At 34.9% G+C, this 10,374-nt stretch overlaps 1 protein-coding gene across 1 annotated transcript; it reads left to right on the forward strand.

Annotated features, from left to right (window-relative positions):
* Positions 1 to 5,927: 5,927 nt before the first annotated feature.
* On the forward strand, positions 5,928 to 8,497 carry LOC111395638. Its single transcript, XM_023021725.1, has 2 exons — positions 5,928 to 6,041; positions 6,536 to 8,497. Exon 2 carries the CDS (start codon positions 6,542 to 6,544, stop codon positions 8,444 to 8,446), a length of 1,905 nt encoding a protein of 634 aa, XP_022877493.1. The 5' UTR covers positions 5,928 to 6,041; positions 6,536 to 6,541; the 3' UTR covers positions 8,447 to 8,497.
* Positions 8,498 to 10,374: the final 1,877 nt, after the last annotated feature.

Here is a 10,374-nt window from a genome sequence, read left to right on the forward strand (position 1 = left end):
TTGTAGTTGAGATACCGCGACCTGCGAAAGACTCTCTCTCCAAGGCTTTGTGTTAATTCTTCAGGCATAGCAACCTGATATCCTCTTAAGGTTTAGTATTTTTCTTCGCCACTTCATATATTTCTAGGCATGTAAACCATATAATGAGCTGGAAAAGAACCATAGTAATTTGCTTAATTTTAGAGTATCTACCAAACTCCTCCTTCCCCATATAAGTATCAACCAGACAACCCTCAGCTCTGATCTAACATAAATTTGTTAACTGAAATAACATGTATATACGAGATAAAGATTAGGGTTTATTTGGAGGAATTTTCTAAGTTTTTCTTGTATAAATAAATTGATAATTGTGTGTTGAATTTTCTGTCTTGGATCCATTAATATTTATTAGGATCCTTTAAAAGTGGCCTTGCCCGAATCCCCCTTCCCCAAGAAAATTACTTGATGAGAATAATTTGTAATTTCTTTCAGTTGTTCCAGAGTGAAAAAGTGAAGATTTGATCCCATCACCAGTAGAGTCACTTATATCAGCAACTGATATCTTTTGACAGAATCTTGTTTGAAAACTTTATGATGACTCCTGCTCTTCACCCAATACGAAGATGGGGATTTTGTTTCGTGCCCTAGATTCACAGAAGTTTTCCATGGCTAAGAAAGCAAAAGAATTGTTAGATATTTATACAATAAATATAATATGTGAAAGAAATTAGTAATTTAGACGAAGTGCCCAAATGATGGAAAACGTAACATTTGTGTGGGACATGGAGAGTTCGGGTCACATTTCATGCAATAATAAATACGTCTTTGATTGGGCTCTTGGGCTTTCTTAATTAAAATAATTATTTTTGTTATTTTATTTAATCATTTTTGAAATTGTTTAATGGGTCAAACTATTTAGTATAATATGATCGTTTTTTAACAACCCATTACTAATAGTCCACTACCCACAACTTATTAAAGGGAAAATTTCATAATCCCTACATTAACTATGCTATATTTTAATTTTCAAATGACAAGTTTTTAATTTCAAAACTACGAGAGAGACAAGGAGAGAGAGGATTTTGTTGCAATTAAATCCCTAAAATTAAGCATCCAGTTTCCATACTTGAACAAACTCCTTAAAATACATACTTACATCCCAAACCCACACAATTAATCACGATTGAGGAAAAAATTGCAGATTTAATGATTGAATTAGTATACAATTTATTCAATTTTGTCATATATTAAGGTCACATATCTATACATTTGGTCACAGATTCATATTTTAATTAGTCATATATTATTTTTTGATCAGAAATCATAATTTCTAAATATTGCAAATTATTTTACGATCACAATTAAAAAAATTTATAGGTCATAATTTGTTCATCGGTCACAGATCGAAAATTAATACGACACAATTTATGTATTGGTCACAGTCCTTAGACGGTCACAAATTGATATTTTTTTAGGTCACATTGGTCATAATTTATCTTCTTCATCGGTCTCCATTGGTCACAGATTAATCAATTTAATGATCACAATCAGCCAAATAATCTGTGACCATGTGACCACCAGCAACACTTGTGACAACCTCTGCGTACAACAGTATCGCCGCCAGAACAACCAATGCCACCCGACAGCAACACCATCGTGGGTAAAACCACAACACCACCAGCCATCCCTCACTATTGGAACCACCACCACATTAACAGGAACCAATCACCAAAACAATAAAAAAAAATTAAAAAAAAAAAAGGGATCGGGTCACCCATGCCATTCGACACACAAACCACCATTGTCCTCCTCCCTATTCTCCTCCAGCCTAATGTTAGAACCAAAACCAAAACTCATCCGCCCAATGCCACCACCGATGCATTACAGATCCAAAAAATTAATCCAACATTAGAGATCCAATATCATCGGCCGACACCCACAAATCCATCACGTCGATGACAGATCCACATCCATAGAAATCGGTGGCAGAGATAGATCGTGGAGACTCGAGAGAGATGCGCATTGTAGCCGCTGATGAAGATAAGGTCACAGATCGCTGCACTACCGTCTGGAAAAGACGGCACAACCTGGGGATGAAGCTGTCGGTGAAGTTGAATTCGGGTGGGGAGAGTGAAAATAGAAGTATTACCTCCTAAACCTTTTTTGAGCTGCCATAGAGAGAGAGAGAGAGAGAGAGAGAGAGAGAGAGAGAGAGGAGAGTTTGAGGAGAGAGAAGGAGATGGATTATAATTGATAGAGAGAGAAGGAGATGGATTACGATTGATAGAGAGAGAAGGAGATGGGGAGAGAGAAAATTAATTATAATTGATAGAGAGAGAAAACGGATTGGAATGAAATTCAGGTGTAATTGATATTTAATTTAAAGATGAAAATCTGATTTTTGAACAATTAAACTACTCATATGATTTTTGAACCCTAATTTTTAACTCTAGGGTTTTATGTAATTACCACCTTATTAAATTTTGCATATATTTCTGGATCATGGAGGACTCATTTATACTTCTTAAAAAGGTCAGTGACCCTCACTGCAATTTTCCCATTTCCATTTTTTATGGTATTGAAGTTTTAACCTTTTTGATTTTTTTCCATCTTTACACTAACTTCACAGATTAGTCAATATATTCATCAACCATTCAACTGTTGTTGACACACTAAAAGTGCAGTCTAAATCGAATAGCTTAGGGAATGAAGCCCAATTGAAGAAACCCAAAATCAAATAGCCCAAAGAATGAAACTCAACTGGACAATTCAGGATAAAGACCCAGATGGGGTTATTAATGAATGTAGTGGAAGCCCACAAACACAGTAACATCATCGCCCAAGCTTGCAAGACGTCCAAGATCTGAGCGAATGAAGTGTCTTACAGTCGCCTAGAGCTATGACAATGTTCTCACTCAAACCTTCGAATCGCCCAGGATCTTAGCAAATATAAGATGTTATGGTTATCCAAAAGTGCAGTTATTGAAACAGTTATCGAGTAACCTTATCACGTTTCACGATTCAAGGAGTTCAGTTGAAGACGGTTGAACGACAAAGAGTAGTGGCAACAGTTAGAGACGGCAGTTCCACGACAAGTTAGCCACCATAAAGAAAGTGGGTAGTTATAAAGCAATTAAGTAGTTTCTAAGCGGTTGATCACGAAGAAATCATCAAGGGAATATAAAAGGAAGAGAAGACATAGAGTAAAGGACCCCGAATCAGACACTCTCAAACAGAGAATATGTAATTTGAATTTCTTAGTTTAGACTTGAACATTTCTTTTCAGTACTCGTGTGCTTGCGCCCCTTGGAGGCGTTCTATTTAGTTCCAATTATAAAATCATCGCCAATAAAACACCCCCTTTTGGGACTTTGTCTCAAGAGGTTTGTTCCTTACACAATCGTCTGATCCCTTTTTAATTGTTAGCGACTACCCGCGCAAAACAACTGTCAATGTTTTTTACTTGACCTGGTCTCTCCATGTTTTTCAATTTTGGAAATTTTCTCAAGAATCTAGAGCTTGTAAAGTTGTATTACTAATAAATCGTGTAGATTTTGAAGTTAATGACATATTGACTAATATGGAACTAAAATATAATTTTGGCTTAGAAATTCTATGTAATATTATTAGGTAAATGTGTTTTTTTTTTTTTACATCTCTACAGGACATTATAATTATGTCACTATTTGATCTTTAGATTAATTGATACTGATGTAGACAAATGTGTTCAACATCTACTATATCTTGTTCATCACCTTGTTAAGCAAGATCACCTAACCAATAGAAGTAGACAAATATAATTTCATGCCAATTTTACTGCGGTTGTGAGGATCCATTTGCACTTTCCATTACTGCATAATGGAAAGGTTGAAGATGCACAATGTAATTTATCTTAAAATTTAATCAACTCTCTTGAGCAAATAACATTTTTAAGGAAAGGAAGCCGAGTTTAAAATTTTCATAGTTCTTTAACGTTACTGGGTTATCACTATTTCGATCAACTTAGTTGCATTATCTATATAATATAATTCTTTTGAACATTATTTTAGCAGTTGCATTCCAAAACCATTGAATATATCATTAGTTGTATTTATATAATGTTGTTATAAATGTTAAAAAATTTAATTATAGTACCGAATCGAACTGAATGGAACCGAACCCGAGCGATTCCATAATTATATTTGGACCCGAGAGTTCCATTTACTAGATACCCAAAAATTTTAATTCGGTTCGGTTCTAAAGAGAATCGGACCGAACCGACCCGCGCCCACCCCTATATATTTCCTTTGTACAGAATCTAGATTATTCTAGGCTAATTGGACACATAACTTATCAATAATCTCCCTCTCGATCCCTCCTTTTTTTATTATGTGTGTCTTACCCAAAAGCTTCTAGGTGTTGCAAATTACTCCTTGAAAAGTACGTATTTTAATCTAGGTCCCTAAGTTTTTGGAATTATTCCAAATGGTCCCTGAACTATTATAAGTTACAAATAGAACCCCAAACTTTTTGTTTGATTCCAATTGGTCACTGAATTTTAAATATTACACATTATAGCCCCTAGAATTTCAATTTCTTTCATAAATCAGACCCTATTCTCTCTGGTAGCATCAAATTGGTCCTCACGTTTACTATTTTATGCAAGTTAATCCTTGGCATTTTCTACTTCCGGTAACTTAGTCCTTGAACCATCTAGAACCAAAAATACATCCTACAATGCTTCTTGTGGTGTACACTTATTTTCCATGTTATTTTTGTACTTTTCCATTTTCATTACTACAATTCCAATTTAGCCCCTGTTTGAGCCTCCCTTTTTTGGCTAAAATGCATTTTAGAATAGTGTGTTTGTTGAAGAATGTGTAGTTAAAAGTAAAGAAAATTTTTTTGGTTTGTTTGTTAAATTATTTTATATGAGAATGCGTAGTTGAAAATAAGTTTAAAAAAAAATGAGTTTTTGAAAAAATGGGGACCAAGCATAGGCTTAAACTCGATATCCTACCCGCCAAAGCGAAATCAATCTCCTTTGAATGAGGGAGTTCCCCGATTTTGTTGTGATATTTTGACATATTATTCAATTCAAAACCAGTTCATTAGTCAGGTCATAAAAGTGTTAAGCTTAATGACTTTAACCTATGAGTTTTGTTTAGTGGTTTGTTTATGTTCAAAAGTTAATATTATTTATCCAAGTTTGAAAAGGTTGATTGGGTCAAAATTTTCAATGGAATCATATACTTCTATTCTTCTCAAGATTTTTTTTTAATAACGGGGGAACTCGTAGCTGCTACCCTTTGGGTGCACACTAGGTAAATCCTCGGGCTGATGTAATAGCTTGTAAATTACGCTAGTCAGGTAAATCGTACTAGGCAAGTCCTGTGCGACAGGTTCAACCGAGAATGTGTTGATAAGAGGAATCAAACTTGCGATCAAAGGTCTCTACACTCACCTATTCCACCAACTCCCCCACCCAATGAGGGGCTATTATTCTCAAGATTTTTTTTTATTGAAAGAACTGTACCACTTTATCTATGTTCAGTTGAAGTGATTTGAGGAACTGTACAGGCACTAAAAGTGCAAGTACAATGGATGAGTAATGAGGTTGGGGAATCCCTCTCTATCGCCATTCAACAAGAAATTTTTAGCTGGGATAGTAATTAACATATTTTTATTTGTCTTCCTTTGAGGTATATTAGTTTCTAAGTATGATTTTTAAATTTTTATTATAATTAAATTAAAAAATAATATAAATAATAAGTGTTGGGAGGGAAATGCGGCGTAGGGAAACATTTTTCCCCCTAATTTTTACCTTTCCCTCCTTTATTTTAATTAAAAATAAAGATAAAATGTCGGGGAAAAAAAAAGGAAAGAAAAAGTTGGGAATGCATTGCAGCTATGACAATAAGTTGGGGTCCAAAGGCACAAATATCTTCACTCAATTGAAACAAAGACCTTTTTCCCTGTGAGGTCTCATTCTTCATGGTTCATTCTCTATTCTCGCTAAAACCCTATATTGTACAGCTGAAAACAAAATAGCAACTCGTCGGACGCTCCCAGCTCTTTCATCGGTAAATTCCCCTTTCTCCTTTAACAACATCAATCCACAATTTTATGAGTTAACCCTAAATTAGAACACTGACTAAATGCATAACATGCACGTGTTGGTCCTTAGTCAAGATTTCTAGCAATCAGGGTCCTTTTGGGCATCTTTTTTCTGTTGATTCTCTTTTTTCTATAACTGGTTTATGGGAATTAACATTATAGTTCAACTGTGTGAATGTATTTGGAATTGCTCGTTTATTTTTCGAGAATTCATTTTTCCTGCTTGTGGAGTAACTAAGTGAAGGAAATAGAAGTTAATTTAGTGGCATATATAATGTGGGTTCTTTTGAACGCAGTTTGTTGGGCTTACTGTGTTTATGTATAATTTGATGTGAGAATGTTTAATTGAGCTGATTATTTCCGGCGTTTTTAATTCGAGTTCTGTTAATCATATAAATTGTTAATTGTTGTTTGTTATGGACATTTTAGTTGAAGTGAGTTTGCTCTTTTTGACATGTAGGAAGTTATGGAGAGATATTTTAAACGAAAATCTCCATTCTCTATTGAAGAAAATGATGATGTAGAGAAATCAAGGAAAGATATAATTAGAGGAGCACGCGTGCAAGCCGGTGCTCGGACTCTTTTGAGTGTATCAGTTGATTGTGTTCGACTTCTCACACGACATGGACTTGTATTCGATGATGATGAATTTGCAGTTTCAGAAGATCAACGTGACTTTATTCAACTTTTGTGGTGGCTGGCCAACCAAAATGCTGTGATTAAGGCTATTATGAAAAATGCTCCAGAGAATCTTGTTTTAATAGCACGTGATATTCAAAATGATATTGCAAGTGTTGCTGCTGTTGAAACGCTGAGTGTTATTATTGAAGATATCGGTGATGCCTTATTCTCAATTCTACTTGATAAGTCTCTTGATGTCTCACAAGAGGAGCAAATGTCTATTGTGTTGCGTTATGTGAACAACACTGGAGATGTAATTGAACATTTTATGGGTATTGAACACGTTTCTAGTGCCATATCTCTCTCACTTAAGGCCGCTATAGATAAATTATTCTCTAGATACGGGTTGAGTATTTCTAGATTGAGAGGACAAGGTTATGAGGTGGCTAGCGATATTCAAGGTGAGTTTAATGGTCTCAAAAAACTTATTTTGAAAGAGAATCCGTGTGCTTTTTACATTCATTGCTTTGCTCATCGACTTGAACAAGCTCTTGTACATGTTGCAAAGAATCACAGGGAGACTGGATCACTATTCAGTTTGGTTTCTAGGATGGTGAATACTGTTGGAGTATTGTCTAATCGTTGTGATCTTCTCAGAGAGAAACAAGCAGCCATAATTTCAAATGCACTTGAGAACAGTGAGATTTCAAATGGACAAAGTTTCAATCAACATAGTACTGTTAATTCTCCTCGTGATGCACATTGGGGATCACACTATGGTACTTTGACCACTTTGATTACCATGTTCTCGCCTATCCTTGATGTCCTTGAAATGATTGTTGATGTTGAATTATGTCCTGATCAAAGATCCTGGGCAAATAATTTATTAGATTGGATGCTATCATTTGACTTTGCGTTTAGTCTACATCTCATGAGAACTATTTTAGGAATTTCCAATGAATTGTCGAAGGCATTACAAAAGAAAGATGAAGATATTGTAAATGCCATAAGTTTAGTGAAAGTATGTAAACAACAACTCCAATTGATGAGGGAGAATGGGTGGGATTCTCTTTTGGAACAAGTAAGTTCTTTCTGTCAAAAGCACAATATCGATGTTTTGAACATGGATGGTACCTTTATACATCAAGGTCGCCCAAGGCGGAATATTGAAGAAATGACAAATTTGCATTACTTCCGTGAGGGTTTATTTTATAATGTCATTGATATGCAACTTCAAGAGTTGAATGATCAATTCACTGAGGTAAGTAATGAGCTTCTTCTTTGTGTAGCATGCTTATGCCCCAACGATTCATTCTCGGCTTTTGATAAGGAAAAGTTAGTTCTCCTTGCTCGGTATTATCCGAACGATTTTTCAACAACAGAGTGTATGAAACTTGATGATCAACTTGAAACTTATATAGTTGATATGCGCTCTAGCAAAGAGTTCAAAGAATTACGGGGCCTTAGTAATCTTTCAAAGAAGTTGAATGCAACTAAGAAAAATGAAGTGTATCCATTAGTTTACAAGCTTGTGAATTTGGCATTAATTCTTCCCATTGCTACTCCTACAGTTGAAAGAGTCTTGACTGCAACTAACATTGTGAAGGCTCGATTGCGCAATAAAATTGGAGATCAGTGGATGAATGACAACTTAGTTGTATATATTGAAAACGATGTATTCCAAAAAATAGATGATGATGTCATTATCCGTGGTTTCCGAAGTGTGAAAACCTGTTGGGAACAATGGTAAATTGTGGTGACGTTTTTAATATTATTTTGTTATTGGCTTATTTCCAAAATTTATGTGTTGTCAAGTCTTTATCCCCACTGAACCCCATTCTAACACCACCCTTGATAATGCCGAGAGGTACGCATGAATAGGCACACATTCAGTAGACAATTCAAGAAAAGTGAACAGCAGGGAACATGAGTTGGCAAGGACGCATTGAAATCCTGTAAGATTCTATTGCTTTCATTATGTATTCGAGATCGGTTAGATTGGTATTTGAAGAAAGTTGTTAAAACAGTAAAGTAGAAAAACACTAGCAGAAGAGTCGCATCGGTAGAAAGCATTCATTCTTCAGCCCATATTTACATTTCTCAAATGACTTCAATTGGTACACACAAGAAATAAGCCAATGAGGAGACAGTGTTTAAGGTCTTCCTGCTCTTACAGAAATTAAGAGAGAAATGGCAAGGTTTTCAACATCCAAAATGGACTTACAGGGGATATTTTTGAGGTAAGACTTCCTAGAACTTAGTATTCTTCTACATGTGGAAGTAAAATAGGAGTGGACGTTGTAGAGTTCAAAACCTGACAATACGGGTTTGTGAAACGTCTTTATCTTGAAAATGTGATTGGAACATTGGCTTTAGGACACTGAAAGGTTGCACCTGCTTCTTGTTTGAATTGCCTAGCAGTTTGTTTCTACTATATATATATATATATATATAAACACACACACACACACACACACACACACACACATGGATTTAGGTAAAGAACCTTGATTCACAGATCATTTATGCAAATTGTGCACTTGATGAAACAATGTGCGACCGACACGCGAAGGGCTGTTTGAAGATATATTTTAGATGAATGTACGTGGCTCATTCTAAGGAACTCAAAGAATTTCCAAGAACCATAAGACTTGGATAAATTAGGTTAAATGACCAAAATGACATAAGAAATTGTTATTACTGTCCAATCTAAATGTTGAGCACGATATTTATGTAGTGACAGTAACAACAAATTTAGATGTAATGACTCAGATGGGCAAAGCATAATTAATAGCTTAAGAAACCGACTTATGGATATAAATAAGTTTTGACAAAAGAAAATCCATTATTTAGAAGTTAGAAATATTTCTATAATGGTCGTGTCATTCACATGAAAATAGAAGTCTATAGTTGATTTTAAATTGGATAATTTCATGTGTATACCATGAGGTGTACACAATAGATTACATCCCCCTCACATGGAGGGGACCTACGAATATTTTATTTTATGTGGGCTCCCTCGACGTGAGGAGGGTGTAATACTGTGTGTACACTATTATGTACACATAACACTTTCCTTTTAAATTAGGCAACTTCAAATGGTCATGCTTCCCATTTCCATTTCATCGACACATTGTTGCAATGTAAATTTTGATTGTAAGAAGATGTGTAGTGCCTATTTATTTAACTATTGTTTGTAAGAACATGTGTACTGCCTATCTATTTAACTATTACATTGCATCGTGTCGATTAGGAATCGTTTGGTATGAATTTAAAAAGTTAATAGCATCTGTTAATTTCAAGAAGCTACTTTTAAACATTTTTTAATAATTTTCTGAAAATGCTTTGTTTGACTAGATCTAAAGTAACTTATTTAAGAAACTCTTTTACAAGAAGCAGAACTTAAAAATAAATAAATAAATAAATATTGTCAAAAGGACCCTTGATCCGGCAATTGACCTAATTAATTAGCTTAAACGAGAATGAACATGGAGAAAGTGATGCTATCGAGTCTGACGCAATGGATCCCAAAGAATCAATAGGCGCCCTTTTGAACAGAATCGACATTGCCCTTTCAGTCCAACAAGGTTCTATTATTATTATTGGGTAAATTTAATAATTTGCAGGTTTGCTTTTAATTCTAGACTCCTCTCTTATTACAAAAATCGTAATTTCAGG

This window comes from Olea europaea, chromosome 6 (assembly GCF_002742605.1).
Source record: "Olea europaea var. sylvestris chromosome 6, O_europaea_v1, whole genome shotgun sequence".
In the NCBI taxonomy this organism is placed as follows: Eukaryota; Viridiplantae; Streptophyta; class Magnoliopsida; order Lamiales; family Oleaceae; genus Olea; species Olea europaea.

What these genes read in the sequence shown, in the direction of transcription:
- LOC111395638 (XM_023021725.1), top strand. Translation starts at nt 6,542, where the DNA reads ATGGAGAGATATTTTAAACGAAAATCTCCATTCTCTATTGAAGAAAAT.